Consider the following 21014-nt stretch of genomic DNA (forward strand, 5'->3'; position numbering starts at 1 on the left):
TTGTTTATTCTCACCTGAGGATATTTTTTCCATTGCTTTTCAAATAAAGTAGGGGGCGGAGAGACAGAGAAACATTGATGTGAGAGAGGCACGTTGACTGGTTGCCTCCCGCACGCACCCTGGTCAGGAATGGGGACTGAATCCAAAGCTGAGGTACATGCCCTTGACTTGGAATCAAACCCATGACCCTTTGGTGTGCAAGCCACCACTCTAACCATGGAACACATGTGCCAGGGCAATACTCTAGTTTTATATGCACACTGCCAGCTCTACTTAAACTTAATTAAAATCTGATCGTACTTAGAGACCAGTTTTTTTGTATCATCCAACACGAATCAAGTTTATGTAACATTCAGCACTTAAGTTAAAAACTCAATAGAGCCACAACTTAATAGTGTACACTATTAATTTTTGAATTTGAGGAGACTCAAACAATGATGCATATTTTCCTTGTCCCTTTTAGTATGCATAAAAATAGCATCTATTTGTTGGGTTTTTTTCTATAGCACTTGAGAATTAAATGCTTGATAGCTAAACTAAAAGCTGTTTTCTTAAGAGAATTGTCAGATTCCGATATTAGTAAATATGGTTCAGATTCCACTTTTTCTCTTCTGCATTCTACTCTGTTTTAAAAATTATTCAGCCCTGGCCGTTGTAGCTCAGTTGCATGGGCATCATCTCATGCTCCAAGGGTTGCTGGTTTGATTCCTGGTCAGAGCACATGCTCAGGTTGTGGGCTTAATCCTTGATAGGGGGCATACAGGAGGCAGCTGATTGATGTTGTGCTCTCACGTTGATGTTTCTCTCTTCTCCCTTCCTCTCTCTCTAAAAATAAGCTATTCTCATAAAAAATTATTCAATACCTTATCATTTGCCACATTTTATACAATTCCCCAAGATTTTTTATTATTAAATCTTCGTAATTGTTTGCTTAAACTAATGATATAAGGTCGGTTTTCCCATATAGTGAGATTAAATAAAATGTAAAAAGTTAACTCCAATTACTAATAAGGAAGGGAAAGTATGGGCACTCCACATTGATTCAATATTTTAATTATAGTATTTTGAATATCTAGGTGTCTTTAAAAATGAATGTGCTTTCAAAAAGTTGTCAATTTTTTTTAATTTTGAAAGTTAAAATCTGGTTTATAAACTTGATGTACTATATCTACTTAAGTAAATTAGCCCCACAATTTATTATAATTTTCTAAATGTAAGTTTGTCAAGTATACATGTAAACTACAGGTCATATAGTTAAAAACACCACTGGAATTTTCTATTTTCTTGAATTAAATGAATGTCTGTGTATATGTGTACTTGTCTTTAGGTATCATATCACTTCAAGTTAAGTAGGTCACTAACAAATGTTCAGAAATATTTTTGTTTTATAGAATTTTAAAAAATTATTATTGCAGTGGAATTTAACTTGTGTTTCAGTCCTGTTTTTATAGTGTTGGTTATACTGTGTACTATATATATACACAATATGTGTTAGGATGGGTGTACCTTCCACATATTCATAAATTTTTTTCCTCCTTAAAAACAATATATATTTTCACTAAAACAAGTATATTTATAATTGGCATGGCTATAAAGGTTCTCAAGGCTTCCAAGAGCAAAAAGAAAACCAAAATATTTTCTCAAACTTTTTTCTTCCCAGGGAAGTCGAGACAACATGAGTGTGATATTGATCTGTTTCCCAAATGCACCCAAAGTATTGCCAGAAGCAGTGAAGAAGGAGGCAGAGTTGGACAAGTACCTGGAAAGCAGAGTAGAAGGTGGATCATTTAACAAAAAATAAGTTTCTTTATTAAAGAAAACCTCAACACAATCAAACGTTAACATTTTAGCTTTTATATCTTTACATGCCTTTGACATCTAGTGTTTAGTGTACAAAAGAGGGAAAGAGCATTTCTGTAGTAGCTGTTTAGATGTTTGTGATTGTCTTTATCACAGTTATCACTAGAAATAACAACCAGTGTGGTCCTATACATTCTGTTCAGGATACTTTTGTTTTAAAAGGCTCAAGTGTTTGTATGCTTTAAAATTCTTTATGACTTCACTGGTATGAGTGATTTTATGCCAGGAAAGTAATTTGTGGTTCATTTATTTATAAACAGATTATTGATGATGGTGATAATTTGATTACCATCTTTGTAAAGCTGTGTATATGAAGTTGAGATCTTTAGGGGTTTTGTTTTTTTATTTTTGTTTTTTAATAACTTGAAGAGCACAGCATGGTTGTTAACTTCCATGTGCCACCACTTTAAAATTTTAATTTTAAACTCTTTTAAGACTTTCTTGCCAAAGTCATAAACTGCCACACCTGAACAACATAGACCTGAAGAGAGGACACACTAGGTCTCTACCTGGCAGAGATATAAATGCTGAATAAAATCAAGAAATAAGTTTGGAATTCTAGGAGTGTATTTGTCAGAATTCTGCAAATTATTTTGAGATGATTAGAAAGATGTTTGTAACTCTCAAATGTAATGCCTTTAAATCCTTGAAAAAAATTAAATGATCTTTAATGCAGTTACTATTTGATATAAATATTAAATCTCAGAGAATTCCAGTATACTGCATATATGCCATAAGCATGTAAATTATGCAGTTGCGTTAAGCAGAAAAACTTGGCATGCCTATAATAGCATTAAAATGCATTTTGGGCTCCTAATGTCATTAATTTGCACGCTAAAGACCTATAATAGCATGTAAGCATTGACCTACACACTATTATATCCTACTGTGCCTACATTATTAAAATCAATCTGCACTTTAATTTTGTTTTCTCCCTTTTACTGTTTTATATCAGTTATAATCTGTCTGATATTAGAATCATGATTGGTTTTGATTTGCAGTACTATCTATAGCTGCTGTTTTTATAGCTCTCCACTTGATAGTGATATGTTTAGTATTGTGTGTATGTTACTGTTTAATATTTCATTAATTGGACATAATATCCAGTGAGTTTGTTCCCTCACCAAGGGTCATAGAATTTTTATATTTTAAATGAATCATTTAAATATAAGTTATTTATATATAATACAGTAAAATAAAATATTTAGAGTGATACCAAATCATATCACATTGGTTTAAACTGCTGGTTAGTGAAAAAGTATGAAGCCATAAGAAAAATATGTATTGGGATAAGTTGATATTTAATTTATTGGCACTTTAAAGTAACTTGGGCATAGATGTTTTCTTATCGATTTAAAGAAACAATAAGTAGTTTCATTTACTATGAAATCGGATCAAATTTTAGAAATTGCTACTTTTTAATGTGCACTCTTAATTTTGATGCTATTCTAAATAATTGCTTTAGATATATAATTTTGTGGTACACTATTGAGTTTTATGTTGCTTATTATTGAACAAGAATTGCCACCTGAACAGTTTACATTAATACTCAATGTTTTTTATATGTTATAGTGTTATTACACTTATACCATTCAGTTGGAGATTATTATGTCATAAACTAAATACAATATTCTTTACTGAGATTTGATGAGACTGCAACTAGAGAATAAATATTACATTAATTAAAACTACTGTATTTAAAAAACAGAAAGGCTATAACTATTTGCATTATAAAAATTATATCTTAAAAAGTGAAAAATACTGCATTTAGCTTCTAAAACAGACATCGAATACCTTTTTCTTTATTTCTTTAAATACATGCCTTCAGTAAATTGCTGTGACTTACTAAACCTCATTTTGTTTTGAGTACTTTTGGCTTCTCTGTCCACATCATAGAAAAGAACAGAGACTTTTCAGCTCCCTTGCTGTTATCTGTGCCCATCTAAAACTTGACTCTCTTGTGGTGTGAAAAGATTGAGCTCATAATTTAAACCATATCACCTAAGATTGTGGTCCTACTAAGCCAGTTTAAGATTATACTTGCATGTACATATTTTTTAAATCTTTGGTACTGGGTGCCCAAGCTTTAAAGTTGCTAATTTGGAAATAGCTGCTAGAATCTCTCAGACTTAGTGGATGGAAGAGCAGAATGTGTTTTTATATATGAGTATGTGAAACATCGATCTTCTATACATAAATGTTGTTCAATAAAAGGCATTTAGTCTTTTTACAATTCTAATTAAAATGTATAGTCCAAGAACAATTAAGGAATATTTATTAAAGTTCTTTCTTTTCATTTTTTTTAAAAGCAGAAAGAAACAAGGCTAGTGTAGTATTAATGGTCAGATAATTTACATGTATTATCCCCTGTGGAATAGGAGATATTAACAGTTTTTAAAGTCTTACATTATTTTTTTTAAGAATTTGTCTTCCTGTAATTTTCTTCACAATTAAAATATCCTAATTTATATTTTAACAAAGGAGATGTAAGATACATCAAGCATAGATGACTCAAGGTAATGATTTTTTTAGACCTGAAACCATCATTGATTGAATTTATCATCAGTGTTCATTTCTATTATGTCTAGTTATCTACCCAATAATTGTATTGGCTTAGCAGAGACTGTATGTTAAGTGTAATAAAAGCTTTAGATTGTGAAATTGTGCAGTTTAGGTAAATATCAAATCCCTTTATTTTTGTATAGCAGATTTCCAGCATTAGAACCATGTAGAATAAATATACTAGATGTTAAAGATTACACAATAAACGAACTTGGCAAACCAAATCTGAGATCCTTGCTTTTTGTTCAGATTTAAGACTGTTCTTTTTTAAAGGCAAAATATAATAGATGGTAAAATTTGGCCTTAATTCTAAAAGGATAGTTTGAGCCATTTAAAGAAACATGGGTAGTATTGTCTGTCTTTTAATAGGTGGCTTTAAAGATGAATTAATACTTTGAGATTTGATCAAAGAATGAAAGATCTTTATACACATTGTTATTTTCAAAGGTATTTACAAATTGAGAACTAGAATGATAATTTTCTTGCCCCAATGGTGACAAAGAAAATATCTTAGTATAATAAACATTACAAAACAAAAAATTGAACAAACTTGAACACATAACTTATACAAATACTTTTGGCATGACCTTGCATTTAGAATTAAATATGCTAAAACTTCAAGTAAAGACTTATTCTTAAAGTGAATAGTTTGAGAGTTCTTTAAGTTGCTTGTACATAATTGTTGGTATTCTGTGGTATGAATGCATCTGTATGGCAACACTGCAGATCATATCACTATACTCATTTAGTAACTGAATTATTTCAAATACAGTTGTATAATTTATCAATTTTCTTCTTTTTAAAAATTTGGTCATGAAATTAGGCTTTTACATTCTATAGGCTTTGTTCAAATCAACTAAGGAAAAGGTATTATGTATCTCTGTATTGCTTAAAGATACTTTAGACAAAAATTAAACAGAATGATATGTTATTATATAACCTAATCTGCACATGCTACTTAGGAGTCATTTTGGGAAATATAAAATTATATGTAAAAATAATTTGCATTAATAAATAATCAATAAATTCCTCTGTACTTAAACGTTAATTTTTTTTTTCTTCAAATCTTGAAATTGTTCGTTTTTTTAAAATCTGTGTAGTGTATTTTCAGGGCAAAGTTCAAGGAATATATTTCTAGTCTAAAGAGAGGAGTTGATTTCAGAAGTAACTAACTAGTTGGCATCTTAAGAAGAATATTCTCATTTGTACACATGTATATCTGATTATATAATACATTGATTTTAACATGAAATTTTGTTTTCACATTTTTGTCTTGTTTATTTTCACTTTGCAATTAATTATTGAAAATACCTTTTGTGTCATTTTGTACATCCCTTTGTCACAAATGTTCAAAGGTCAACTTGATTTTTTCCCCCCCTACACCATTTTAGAAAATCTCAGATATGGTAAATGCCATCTTTAAAAACCTAAGTTATCTTTGTTTCAGTTTTTTTAATTAAATTTGGATAACACTTACAAAAAAAGTACTTCTGATTCCCAGAAATCATAAAGAAGCAGGGGGAAGGCGTCCCTGACTTAGTCCATGTGATGCGCACATTAGCAAGTGAGAACATCCCCAGCCTCCCACCAGGAGGTGAATTGGCAAGCAAGTAAGTTACATTCTGCATACTCTTATGATTTATCTCAGTACATGAAAATGTTAGGTGTTTGCTGATTAAATGTATATTTGTTATTACATAATTTCTAAAGTGATGCAATTATCTGTATCTTCAGAACATTTTATTTGTGGTTCATTATTTTCCAGTATTAATGATATATGAAGCTTGTTTAGAATAGATATCAGAATGTTACTGTTTTTAACTAATTACACTGAAAGCTGTCCTTAGTGGAGGTTTGGATTTCCTTATATAGTATAAGTGAGATAATATAGTGAAAGAAATTTTTTTTAATATATTTTATTGATTTTTCACAGAGAGGGATAGAGAGTTAGAAACATCGATGATAGAGAAACATCGATCAGCTGCCTCTTGCACAACCCCTACTGGGCATGTGCCCGCAACCAAGGTACATGCCCTTGACCGGAATCGAACCTGGGACCTTTCAGTCTGCAGGCCGACACTCTATCCACTGAGCCAAACCGGTTTCGGCGTGAAAGAATTTTTTAAATTAAATTCCATAGCACTACAAAATTCTAAGTGTCATTATTATTTCTACTATTATATTTGATCATGTCAAGCCCTGGATAATTTACCCCAGAGATTAGCATCTTTTTCCTCCTCCATTGGATCCATTTTTTTTCACATCTGACTTTTTCCAGTGTTTTTTAGTTGTTGATTGCTGGTAGATTGGGTTTTGGTGTAAGGTTGCATTTCTTGTCTTTTCTCTTTGCACTTTATCTCACAGAGCTGGACTTACTATGTTAAATATTAAGCTTACATCTTTAGAAACTAAAGTGAAGATTTTAAGGCATTTTATAATTTAAGGCTTAAAACATTTTTACCTCAGATATCTATATAATTGACCTATAAGGATATATTGACTAATTTCATTGATTCTCCACTGTATTCCGTAAGTGTAATCATATTTTTTTTATCATCCTTTCACATTTAATCATTATAAAACTTCCTGTTTGAAGCTTTTGTTTTTATGAAACACTTTTTTCCAATATGACCTTCTGTGAAATGAATGTCTATAAAATTTTCAAATTGATTTTGGAAGTAGGGAAGCTATAACTTATAAATACCACTACAGATTTTTTTACGAAATATTATTCAAAAACGAATTCCTAGACTTGTCAAGGAAATGCCATATTTTACATTTCAGTTTGTTTTTTTAATCCTCACCCAAAGATAGGTTTTTATTGATTTTTTTTTTTTTTTAAGACAGAGATACAAACATTGATGTTAGAGAGAATCCTCAATCAGCTGCCTCATGCATGTCCCTCCCACTGGGGATCGAGCCCACAGTCCCAGGCATGTGCCCTAGTAGGGAATCAAACCGTGGTTCATGAGTTGTCACTCAACCACTGAGCCACACCGGCAAGGCACAATTAAGTTTTAATAAAGCTGTTTTAAAGGGGCATTACAAAAAGCACAAACTGAAATGTAAAATATATGTAAATTATTTTACTACCACAGAGGTTGAAGTTAACTTCCAGTTCAAAACATTCAACTTTTAACCAGAATATATTAGTATGTCTTAAGAACTGCACCATCATTGCCAGCTTACAACCACTTAAACAGTTCAAATAGGAATGGACCATAGTGGCTTTTTTTTTTTTTTTCCATTACTTTTACTCTTCTGTTAATTAGGTTGGTGGAATATTACATTTTAGAGTAAATTTACCTCTACTTTAACTTTGGGCCTCTAGTATCTTAAAGTGAGGCTCACTTATTGACAGCTAGAAATATAACTAAAATAATTTCCAAGTATAAAATTATCTTTGACATTTTAATGAACACCTGGCTGTGAGTTATTAAACAACTTTACACTCTGAAGAAAAATTAACTTTCTGCATTTTTTAAAATTTAGGCGGAATATAATTGAAGCCGTTTACAATAGACTGAATCCTTACAAAAATGATGACACTGTAAGTAGCATTTTAGTTCCCTCTGCTTTTCCTTCCCCTCCACTCTAAATGCATATCCTTCCTACCTGTTTTTGCAGAGTTGTTCACTGCACCCATTCTTTTACACACACCCCTGATTGATTGCTCTGAACTCTGCCTGCACCACAGTTCTAGTGATTGAGGACATAATCATGGTGAGTGGCCACCTCTCTCAAAAAAGAAGAAAGTCCCTTTGAATTATTGTGGGTTTTTTAAGCCTCTACAAGCAGTCAATTTCAGGAGGTTTGCCTCCACTAAACATTTTTTTGAAGTTGGGAATAATATATATCTACTCAGAATCTTGAATTATTCTGAGTTTGTAAGCAACTACAACAGAACTTCAGAATGCCCATCTCCACTAAGTAGTTTTTTTATGGTTGGGAATACTTTTGCCAAGAACCTGAAGTACTAATACTTCATTTAAATATTAAAGTAAAGAATTCTGTTTATGTAAATAGACATTGGAATGCCATTCTTCAATTAAGTTTCCTATTACAGTTGTGTTATAGTATTGTTAGTGTAGAAGAGTGGTAACTTCAAATCATTTGGGCAAGTTCTGAAATATTTTATATATTGCATATGAAGCCTCCTCAAATCTCATATTACTTGAGGTCTTAATCTCTTATGCAATAAAAAAGTTTATAAAAATAATGTTCTAAAAAATTGAGTTTTATTGAAGAAGAAAAAATTTAGTGGTTTTATTGGCTTAGAAATACTTTTGGTCAAACTCATGGTAAAATCATATTTCAAGTAGTATTGTATTCCAAAACAAAACAAAGGGTAACAATTTTTTGAAAGATTAAATATTGATATTTTCATATACACATGTACACATAAGCTTTAAGAAACATATTCTGAAAGTCAACTTTACAAAACCTAACTTCTTCATTATCCAGAAAGTAATGTATTGTGGCACCTCTGTGCTTTAATTTAGTTCCTTGTTTTGTTTTGTTTCCTTTTTAAAGGACTCTACATCGACTGATGATATGTGGTAAAACTGCTCATCTAGCCATGGAGTTTATCTTCACCTCCAAAGGAGAGTACAGCTCAACTTCATTGAACCTTTTAACATTCATCCTCAACTTTAAAGAAGAGCATATGACATGGGTGAGAGTGATTACACACCAGAGAACTTCAGCAGTACAACAGCTAGCCCAGAACTGATTTTTTTTTTTTTGTAAATTTGAGACTTATGTAAACGTGATTTTAAACCATAATTCATGTTGTAAATCAGACTCCAGCAATTTTTGTTGTATGATTTTGTTTTTTTGTAAAGTGTAACTGTCCTTGTACAAAATGCTCATATTTAATTATGAACTGCTTTAAATCATTATCAAAGTTATAAGAAATGTTTGGCTTGTTGTGTGACGCAACAGATATATAGACCTTTCAAGTCATGTTGTGTTTGGACTTGGGGTTGGGACAGAGAGAGCAGCAGCCATGTCAGCTAGACGCTCAACTGTGCACATGATTATGGAGAAAAATTCCAAAATCTTATAAAGCCAAGCATCCAGGGAGTTAATTGGAAACTATCTTAATGTTCTTGGCAGTGGGATTGGCATTGTTGATAAAGCTGGTCCCTTCACTTAATTGTCTTTTAGGTTGTTCTCTACTTGTTGCCATGAGTATTGCAGGTTATACAGTATATTCATAAGAATATCAGTCTTGGGGCTAAATGCCTTGATTCTTTGCACCTCTTTTACAAGTCCTTACATTTAATTATTAATTGATAAGCAGCATCTTCCTACAGATAGTAGGAGACTGCCATATTTTGCTATCATGATTGGCTGGGCCTGCTGCTGTTCCTAGTAAGATATTCTGAATTCCATTTTATCAATAAAGCTTGATTTAACAAACAAGAAATTTAATCATGTATGTGTAATTCCTCCTTTACCTTGCCCTTTTAAAATACCATGCCATTGTAAATGAGAAGTTTTTCAGGGGGAAAGATGTTAGTCTCTTTTAATTGGAACATCCTGTTACTCAAGGCATAGATGGAACTGTTTCTTTTCCATTGGCAAGACTAAAAGATTTTAGTCTCTGTTGTCCCTTAATCTATTTTTTAAATGGGTTTCTTTCTGGCTGCTTATTTTTCATTAAGATATGTATCAGCTCAAATTTGCCTACTGTTTAATTAAAATAATTGTCAGAGCTTGACAATCTAACTTTCTGTGGTAGGTGTGTGTGTTTTGTGAGTGTGTTTGCCTGTGATTTTTAATTGGCCCATGTCTTTAGAATCCAAGTAGTTAAGATGTATTTGTGATTTGAAATATAGCATGTTGATATTAGCTGTTGGCCTTTAAAAATAACTCAAAGTTTAAAGAACTGTAGATATAAAAATAACTAATTTAATTTAGGCTTAAATTCCTCTGATTAAGCATGTGAAAGTAAGTTTTTAAATCTGTCACATTGAAAAGACTACTGTTCTGTGCCCTTCTGTATTTTTTGTCTCTTTAGGTTGAATATTGTATTTATCGCCATGTAATTTAATCATTCAGTAGGCAGATTCCCCACTAGAAAAATATTAAAATACATTTGAATACAAGATCAAAACTTTGTGTATAAAAGGTAATATAACCAGTTTTCTTCCGTTTTTTCCATAATTTGAAAATATACATATTTGTGTATATAGCCTTAAAACTAATCTAAAGGTAGGGGAATAGTGGGAAAAGTGATGTGAAATGTCTCAGATTTAAGTAGTTACATACCAACAAAATCTTTTCATTATCCCTCTTATTCATGAGGTGATTAAATGTAACTTAATTGTATTTAATTTATATTTTAATCTAGCATGAATGAAGAAAAACAAGTACTATTTATATTTAGAAATTCATAACAGTTGGAATTACAGAACCAATTCCATACTTAACTTACAAATAAATGCTTAATGTCTAAAATCTGTGGTAAAGTGCGAAGTATGATAATGTTTTAAGTTATGGCTTTGCATCTAAATGTGCATTTTATGAATAGCAGTGCTTGTAGTATAGATTGATTACCAGACATACTGATACTGAAAACTAAATCCCTATTGCAAGAGGCCAGGTCCTTAATTTTTTTAAGTAGACTCAGTTTTTAGTTCTGGAAACTTCAATTAGTTTTTGAAATGAAAAATCTTAAATCACAAGTAAGATATATGATAGAAATCTATATTTTAAACCATAACAGCATATGTAGAGCCTTTTTAAATTTGAAAATCTTTAAATAAAAAAGAAGTTAAGTATTCCTCTGTTAAAGTTATTAGTACTGAAATTAGGCTTGGAAGTGAGAGAAAACTGTATGAAGTGTGATCTGAGAAAACTGAATCTTTTCTACATGAGTCAGCATTGCCATATTAGGTATAGTTTTTCATTATAAAAATACAGGAAGAAAATATACATTATAACAGCAAACTGTGTTCTTCATTCCTGGGGTAATGGTGGTGGTAGGGAACCAACCACACTTTTAAAAGGCACTTTTGCACCTCTGTTGTGCACTTCATTTTTGTACCACTTAAATTCTTGACCTCCCACCCCCTTTTGTGTGCTAATTAGCATCTCAGGGCAATGCCTCAAAATTTGTTTGATGTGTTGTATGTTATTTTCTTTGGAGGGAAAAAGTTCATGTGTGATGATAATATACTATTCAACATGTGCTTTCGCTTAAATGTTTTAATAGTATGAACCCACTTTGCTGCTTTTTGTGGGAGATCCATTTTGTATAGCAGACTCTTGTTACCCTAACATTAAAGAATTTCACTGATCTCTTATTGTTTTAGCAAGGTAAACTCTTAATTTCTACTTTCTTAGGGACTATACTTTTACAGATAACAAAAGCAGTTCTTAATATTAGTGTTAACTTTTGAAAATCCTAGAGGTATTTTTCTTACTCAGCTTTGAACTATTTGAAACAAATTTTTTTTTTTATAAAGCATTAACTTGCTTCTAGAGTACTATGCAATGAGTGTACTGCTTCCGCCACTTAGTTTTTTTAAAAAACTAACTTAATAACCAATTTGGGTCAAAGAATAAGTTATGTAATTCAGATGTTCTGAATTCTAGCAGTACTTTTAATGATCATCCCATTGACCAATTAATAACTCAGCTTTTCCACAAAATGTCTTGAGTAGTTATCTGCAAAATACTGTGCTAGGCAAAACATCTTGTACTATAAAGAATTGAATAAATAGGTCCTTGCCCTCAAGGAGTTTACATTTGAGTAGATATGTTAATAAAACTGGGTCACTCATCAAAAAAAATAGTTATTGTCCACCTACTGTCTGCCAGATAATTTCCTGAACACACAGGTCTCTACCCTAAACAGCTGATTTGTACTTCCTTTGTCACTTAAAAATCTGTTTATTTTCTCCACAAAGTTAAAAATCTCATTCAAAAGAAAATTTTGCTAAGCATAGGAATAAGGTTGGACTGATGAAACTCAAGTCTATTCAGTATGCTTAACTGCCTTGAACAGATAGCCTTTACTCTCCTGCTGAGAGCAGCAAGTCAGAGAAAAGGATAATGGATTTCATAGCATTCTGAAACCCTGGAAATTTTGGTTGATTTTGAAACTTTAGCTAAAATATATATATTTAGCTAAATTTATCTTATTTAAGTAAAACTCTGTTCTTTACTTGAAAACATACTGCCAGTGCTAATATCCAATTTTAGCTAAATGATTACTATGTGTTTTAATTTTTAAAAATAATTTCACTGCCTATTTTTATTGGACAAATTCATATGGGAATTCAGTTTGTGACTTCTGAAAGAAATTATTAAATTGGTTAAGGGTTTTCTCTTTTGTTGTTTTAATTTTGAATTTCATGATGTATATGCTTTTAATTCATAAAGTTTGAGTGAAAGGTTTAAGCCTTTTAATATTTTGGTTGCTATTTGTACAGTTTTATGTTAGGATTTGGTATTAGAAAATACTATGTAAATATTTCAGGATATAAATGTCACTCATCTGAGGTTTAAGGAACTTTAAAGAGTTTCATATACTTTTGCTTGCAAATCCTGCTGGTGAGGTGACCATTTTTTAATTGAGTCATCTAGTCTTTTCATTAGTAAGGGTTTTCTTGTGGGTGTATTTGTTTTTAGGATTTAGGAAGACTTCTTTATAGCTTAAAATTTTAGAAGCCTAATTTTACTTTATTTCTTTCAATAATGTGCCATGAGTTTTGGATTGTATTTGTTTTAAATTAAACATTACTTCAGAATATGCTTGAAATTTTTAAGAATACATTTTCTAAATGTTATGATTTTAATACTTTATTTTGTTAATCAGAATAATGTGTCAGTTAAGTGTTAGTTATTACTGATAGAATGCTGTATGCAGAAATGATGAGAAGCATTAGGCTCCACTTCATTGTCAAATGAACATTTCCACTTTTATTCACCACAACACAGATTATTTCTCTTTTACCTGCTTTATATATTAAACTCGTGGCTTCTGATCTCATATTTTTCTAATTATATTACCAGCAGGTAGGAGTGTGCCAATTAGAAAAACTCAACTGTATTGAAGTTGTAGTTGGAAACTTATACTTTTAATAGATGGTGGGGGGGGGGGGGTGTTAAATTGATATAATAACAAAGTGACTTTTTTTTTCTTTCCACTTATTCTGCATGAAATGTTGCTTCATTTCCTGTACTAGCCTCTTGGTGTTTTCTCTTTTTTCAGATGGAAACTGGCCAATTCCTTTTTTTGAGCAAGAAAACTTAATGTATTACCTCACCAAGGCCAACTAATAGTATGTAAAATGGCCAAAAATAAGAAAACTTGGGAGATGGAGGAGTGGGGGTATGCCAGTGAGGATAAAAGAGGAGGATTACTCAATTATTTTTAAAGTCATAGGAAGGTCTTCCTTGGACCCAGCTATATATTAAAAACTGTTGCATTAAGTAAACCTGCAAGAACCAACTTTGCTTCTTCAGATAATATGATTTTTCCACCAAGGGAAATAATAAAAACTACTGTTCCTTCAACATAAAAACTACTGAGAAAAATGAATGCAATGGTTCTTCACCACAAAACCCAACCTTCAGTTCTTTTCATTGCTCCAAACCCAGTTTTTTACAAATAGCTTTGTCATTGAACTAAATGTTTAGAAAAATTTAGTTTTTCCTTTCTTTTTACACAGTACTCCTGACCCAGTAAAAGACATTTAATAACGTTTGCATTTGTATGGTACTATCTGAAGTTAGATTTTTGTAGGAGATTGGGTAATGATTAGGTTTAGGTATAAGCATAAATTCACTATAACAATTGTTCTTAATCTTTTAGGGTTATAGGCCCTTTGAGACTGGTGAATCCTAGGGACTTCCTTACATAACTCCACGAAGTATACAATATTGCGTGGTTTAGGGTCCCCTGCTTAAGATCCCATACAATAGCACAATAGAGCATCAGCTCTTTTCCTACAAAGCCATAAGAAATATTTCAAGGGCATCAAAATAATTTGACTCTTAAGGAATTGTTTCACTTTTTGAAAAATAGAGGAGGTAGATGTGGGCCTAGGCTGGAATTAAAATATGCTTTTTAAAGGTTGTGTTTTGAGGAAATGGAGATTTATTAAAGGTGAAAAACTAGTATGAGGATAGTTTCAGAGGATAACATTATTCTATGATTTTGCCACTATGAAAGTCAACAGGAAAGAGTTAAAACAGATATTGAGTGTTTCTGGAATGTTTCTGACCTTCATGGTGCGGATGCAATATATTCACAAACAACATATTTAACTAAGTCAGATCTCACTCAGATTTTGAGCTTCCTAGTGTTAGAATTCATTAAATGTTTAATTCACTTCAGATTCCAAAGAATTAGATATTTACTTACTGATACAGAATGTTAACATGCAGCTACCAATATATAGGATTAATGAGATTTCTACTAAAATATAACTACCGTGAAAAAAAACATTAGCTGTTCCATTTGTTGCCAAAATTGGATGTTTAGTTACAGCTTATTTACTCCATTTGTGGGACTTTTGAAACAAAACCACTCATTGTCTTAGCTGGTTAGCTCTAACTAAGTCAACAGCATACCGGAAGGAAAATAACTTGTTTGTAGTAATATGTCCTTTTCTGCTTAGTTTCACTCTTGAAATTATTTCTCTTAATTTGTATACGTGTTATGAGTGGAGAGACCATATACATATTAAAAGCATGTTGTATAATATATAGAATTTTTAAATCTTACTTGTAAAAAAACTAATACAACTGCAGAAATATTTTTCCTAAACACAGTGTATAACAAAATTCTCTACAGTTACTCATCAACTCTTTGCAGTTTATGTGATCCAAACTTTTAATGAGATTCCATAAATGTATATTTTGTATTACGTACCATTTCCTGTTCCAAGGGAAAAAAGTGAATTCAGTTCTACTTTTGTTTTCAAGTCCATTTGGATAAATTTCATTCAGCCTTTGAATGGTTGCAAGTTATATGTGAGATGAAAAGTAGAAATAATCTCTAGTTTGCAAAACTGCATCCTTAAATATCATAAAAACTAAGTAAACAGGCAATTGCACAATGTGTGTGTATTTATGATTGATATTGAAAAAGGCATTTTTGTTCTGGCTAGAAAAGAAACCTGGACTTTCTTTACATATATATTTTTCTTGATTTCAGAGAGGAAGGTAGAGGGAGAGGGAGACAGAAACATCAATGATGAGAGAGAATTACTGATGGGCTGCTTCCTGCATGTCCCCCACTGGTGACCGAGCCTGCAACCCGGGCATGTGCCCTTGACCAGAATCAAACCTGGGACCCTGTAGTCTGTAGGCCAACACTCTATCCACTGAGCCAAACCAGCTAGGGCTGGACATTTTTTAATTAGTTATTAGGAGACGTTAAGAAATTTTTTAAAAATTGAAATTGGTGACCTAGCTGGTTTGGCTCACTGGATAGAGAGTCGGCCTGGGGACTGAAGGGTACGAGGTTCGATTCCGGGCAAGGGCATGTATGTACCTTGGTTGCAGGCACATCCCCAGTGGGGGGGTGTGCAGGAGGCAGCTGATCGATGCTTCTCTCTCATCGATGTTTCTAACTCTCTATCCCTCTCCCTTCCTCTCTGTAAAAAAATCAATAAAATATTTTTTTTAAAAATTGAAATTGGTTAATTTGATATAAAACAATGGATCTGATAGTCATTGTTTGAACTGCACCTATTTCTTCTTGATTTAAGGATTGATGATGATTTTCAATGAACACATTCCAGAAATAAAGCCAAAGGTACTTCCTTTGGCAAGATCATTCCCACTTTCTTCTTATAGATGATATATATATTTCTTATTCCCTTGAAGAGTTGAGATTGGGAATTAGGAGTAGAACTTCCCCATATAGTATCCCTGGTGTAAACTCTGACTTGGGTTGCAGCCCACTTCATAGTAGACATGTATATGTGTGTATGGATGCACGCGTGGGTGTGGATGTGTTTTAGGATGCTTATTTCCTCTGCTGATTATGTTAAGTGGTTGTATTACCTCTGTTTTTTTCTTGTCTAAAAGTGTGACTTAGAGGCTTATACAATTAAATTAGAGGGACTTTAGAGTAAGTTGAATTGGTGATGTAAGTGAACTTCGGTGACTGCAAGAACTTATTTTGTTTGTTGTAAAATTTTTAATGAAAGCACAATAATGAGGCCTCCTAACCAAAGTCTTTAAAAGTAAGTAAAATTGAGGCAAATAAGTATTTACTTGGCTATATGTAGCTAATATCTGTTCACTTGCCAACGTGTATCCTTGTGTTTTAGTTTTTCATTTGAAAGTTGAAGCTAGGTTTTTTTGTTTTTAGTAAAACATTTATTTGTTATTTTCCCCCCTACTTGATTACTTACTGCACTGAGAAACTAATACTGGGGTACTCATCTTTCTTTTTTTCCCTTGTTACTGCTTAATAGCTCATACTGAAATTTTCATCAAATCACAGAAATTTCTGTTCCAGTTAAAAAGTCTGTTTGTAGATTAATTACCCCAGAAAACCTTGGCTTGCGTGCCCTCCATAGGACTTTCGTTTACTTGCCACAAAACATGTGCTCTGCTACTTCTTGTTGTGTACATGAGAGTTATATTTATTTGTCCTGATACCTTATTAAAATGATTCAGAGTTTCTAAAAAGCTTTTTATTAGTTCATGTGTTTCATGTTAATAGCTGTGTTGTTACCTAAATAATGGATTTGCTAAACACACTACGTGTGTCGTCTATTCTCTGCTATAGTTTAGGTCCAGGCTTGGGTCTTCAGACCAAAGCACTTTCCCTATAACTTTCCTGGTAACTACCCAAAATCTTTCCCAGGTGTTAATTCAAGCCAATGAAATTTCCAATATTTGACCACCTACCAAAATGGCAGTTTTATTTGGATCGATTTACCAGTTTCTGAAATTAGTTCTTGAATGATCATATTACAAGTCAGTACTTCCCATTTATATTTCAATTTAATCATGTCTCCTTAGAATTGATCCTGAAGGGGAAAATAAGACATTTGGGGGGGGGGGGGGGTGCGCCTAGCTATCTGAATCTTGTGCCAGTAACCTGCATTCTGACGCACACTCTTGCTTGCCAATAAGCTCCATTCCTACCTGTGATGCCTGTCCTGCCTTGCAGAACCTGTTTTCTGGAATACTCCCATTTTACAGAGACCGTAAACCATGAACCATATACAGCCCCCTGAGGGGATTGGCAGCGCTGGCACCAGATAGGCCTCTGAGTGTAATCTCACTTGCCCTATTTTAACTCACGGAGGGCTGCAAAGCCCGCGGAAAGTCCAGAAGCCTGATCCATATTTGAGGGACAAAGAAACTAAAAGGTATAAAGGGAAAGCTTCGTCCATATTCATCCCTCAGGATTTGGAGACTGACTCCCCTGAGTCCCGGCACTAGTGCATCTGCAAATAAAGGCTACTTTTCTGCATATCCTCTGAGTGCCCAGCTGATTAATTCTCCCACGCCACCTGGCAGCTTATCTGCAACAATCCTTCGAACTAGATAACAGGTTTAAAGAAAAGCCATATATGTTTGAACAAATTTGCAAATACGAAGTTTGATAAAATAGACAATATCAAATACATATTTTAAATTACTAATTGTCCAATTTTTCATAGATGTTCAACTTCTGCGCAGACATTGGTATGAGAAATGTTACATCAGCAGTAACCTGGAAAGAAAATAATACTGAATTTAGTGTTCAGGCAGGATTATAATAAAACAAAGATAAGATGGGAAAATGATTTTAATGTTTATTTTGAATTATATAATTAAGTGAGGTGAATGTAGAACTTTCAAATATTTTATTAAAGGTGTTGAGATGTATGGACCCAAAGGATCCTCACTGAAGTCTCTGCACTATTTAAGTGCAATCTTTGTTAAGGGCTCTAACTTTGTTATAGGTGACAAACTCTGGCTTAGATTGCAGCCATGCTGTGTCCTTCCTAAAGATCTTTTTTGTATTATATTTTGCTATTTGTTTTGGTAACTGTTGACTAAAATTGTCTAGTATTTAAAAATCGAAGCGTTTGCTAGAAGAATTGTGACTGTTCTAGGTCAAAGGAGTTGTAAGTGTACCTTACATCAGCATACTGAAACCATTCCAGGATTGTTTGTCTTCTAAATTCTCAGTATAACAGACTTGAATGTGTAATTTGATTATGTTTAATGAAGAAAACAAAGATTTACTATATGCCATTATAAAAGCAGAATTATTCTTATTTTAGCCATTGATATTTTAACTGCTTACTAACAAAACTGAAAGGTTTTTAAAAACTAAACATCTCCAGAACATTCCTAACAAAACAACTAAAATTTTCTAGTGATTGGATGTAGTAGAAGCACATGGGAATTGGCTTTTTGAAACTTGTCATGTTAGACAAATAAAAGTCTCATGTAACTGTTATAAATTCAACTTTTACAACTGTCTGCCTTTCTTGATGTATTTTGACAGACTCTTTGCTGCAATGATCCTTCATAAAATAAAAAGAGAGAGAGGCCTTAGCATTTAATAAGGGAAATGAAAGTGCTTCTGTGCCTAGATCTCATAAAGAGGCTGCTTGGTCTCCTCCTTTCTTAATATTTTATGTCTGAAATCAGAATGCTTGCCTGTTCTTTTCCTTTGGTTTTGTTTTAAATATATAAGTTCCTAGACTACATTCTGCTTTAGGGCCTTTTGAATATTTTTTTCAGAAAAGTCTGTGGACGTTGGATTCTGCATCCTTAAATATCATAAGGATTTGCCATGTACTTTATGCTGATTTTTTACAACATGACAATATGGCTATAAGAAATACCCTTTCCAACTCCGCAATCCCTGTCACTAGTGTTACTGGTTCAACTTGACCTTCAGAGAGTTTTGCCTGCTTCACGATCAGATAGATTTGGCATATTATTGATTTCAGAGAGGAAGGGAGAGGGAGAGAAAGATAGAAACATCAGTTGATGAGAGAATCATTGGTCAGCTGCCTCCTGCACACCCCCTACTGGGGATTGAGCCTGCAATCCCTGACCAGGAATCAAATTGTGACCTAGTTCATAGGTCAATGCTTAACCATTGAGCAACACGGACCAAGTTATAGCAATTTTTTAAGATCATGTAGTTTATTCTCTAAATCTATTTAAACTCTTGATATTTTAGTTTTCTTGGACTGAAAGTCAAACACATTCAAATAACAGGTTCAGGTATAAAAATTTGAATACTTTATGTAAAAATAATTGTACTTTTTAATTTTAGAATCTGATTATCTTAGACTTTTTACTTGAAATTTAGTGAAGTTGGCATTTTTCTTTTTTTGACAAGGAAGTAAGAGGAAAAGAGACTGGAGGAGGGGAAGAAAGGAAGATAAATACTAAGGACAAAAAGAGGAGGTTTTAAAGTAAACAAGGTTTTTTTTTAAGTAAAGAAAATTCTATTTTTCTGATATTCAAATGGAATTAATCAGTTTAGGCCCCATAAATCGTTAGGTTTTATAGCAGTCAGTCTGCATCACTGGTTGGTAGGTTAGTCAAGTCTCTGTTCTCCCTCAAAGTAGTAGGGGAAGGGTGAGATCATCTAATTTCAGTTGTCAACTCACTTGTATGTTTGATTAGCAAAGCAGTTAAAATTAGGTTTAAGATATGGATTGCAGATTTCCCTTTTATTATCAGTTTTGTTCTCTGGTCTTCAACCTACTACCTGCCAGCAAGATAAAATGATCTGGGAAATTTTTTTAAAATCCTTCAGCAGAAAAGATTAGGTTGGAAGGTAACCATGGAAAGTCGGTTCTCTCCTCCCTCTCCAGCCTCTTTGAATGCCTGCATCATCGTCTGCCCCTCCTAACAGCCTCTGTTCAAATGCCTGTGATGGCTCCCGTTTCACTCAGTAAAAGCCAAAGTCCTTACAGTGGACTACAAAGCCCCTATATGATCTGATCCCTGTGACCACTTGGATTCACTTCAGTCTGCTTTACCCACACAGGTCTCCTGCCTGGCTGTCCCCAGAACTGGCTGTCCTGTTTCACTCAAACCCCAGGGTCTTTACAGGCACTTGCTTTAGCTGTTACCTCTACCTGGATTGTGTCTTTGGCCAAAGTCACATCTAACTTCAAGAGGGACTTAAAAGGAACAGAAAGGAATACTTGTGAACCATGACAGCCTAATATGCATTCAATGGCTGTATGCGCCTGCAGAAAATGAGATTGGTGTTATGTACACGCTAGGAGACAGTCTTAACTTGAACAATTCCAATAGCAGAGAGACTAGGACCATAAGGGATCGTCATCTCATTGTAAGTAATTATTAGAAAGAGGTCAGTGTTCCTGCATCAAGTAGACTGGTGGTGCGTGAACTCGAAAGGTTGGCAACCTCTGGTTTAAGGAAACCTTTGGAGCCATGGTCGCCAACCGGTGATCCGTGGGCCACTGGTGGTCCATGAGGTCCAAAAGGTTGGCGACGGCTGAAGTAGAGCACCTGGCGTTTAGGGCGAGGTTAAGTTTGCATAGGCAGAGAGCTAAGTAGGAAGAGATTCCAAGAAATAGGAAGGCTGTGAGGCCAGTGAGGATGTTGGTCTTGGCAGGAACGTC

General features: G+C 33.2%; 1 protein-coding gene across 2 annotated transcripts in view; it reads left to right on the plus strand.

Annotated features, from left to right (window-relative positions):
- The window catches only part of PPM1A (protein phosphatase, Mg2+/Mn2+ dependent 1A), a 55296-nt gene extending 35877 nt beyond the window's left edge, over positions 1-19419 (plus strand). The window contains exons 3-6 of one of the 2 annotated variants that reach the window (XM_079769216.1): positions 1661-1778; positions 5924-6032; positions 7915-7972; positions 8956-19419. In XM_079769216.1, the coding sequence (XP_079625342.1) occupies positions 1661-1778; positions 5924-6032; positions 7915-7972; positions 8956-8985 (315 nt within the window). In that variant the 3' untranslated portion in view covers positions 8986-19419. Of the gene's footprint in view, positions 1-1660; positions 1779-5923; positions 6033-7914; positions 8917-8955 lie in introns of those variants that run through there. The other variant, XM_079769215.1, reaches the window with a different exon arrangement.
- Positions 19420-21014: the final 1595 nt, after the last annotated feature.

The sequence above is a fragment of the Cnephaeus nilssonii genome, assembly GCF_951640355.1.
Source record: "Cnephaeus nilssonii genome assembly, chromosome: 4".
In the NCBI taxonomy this organism is placed as follows: domain Eukaryota; kingdom Metazoa; phylum Chordata; class Mammalia; order Chiroptera; family Vespertilionidae; genus Cnephaeus; species Cnephaeus nilssonii.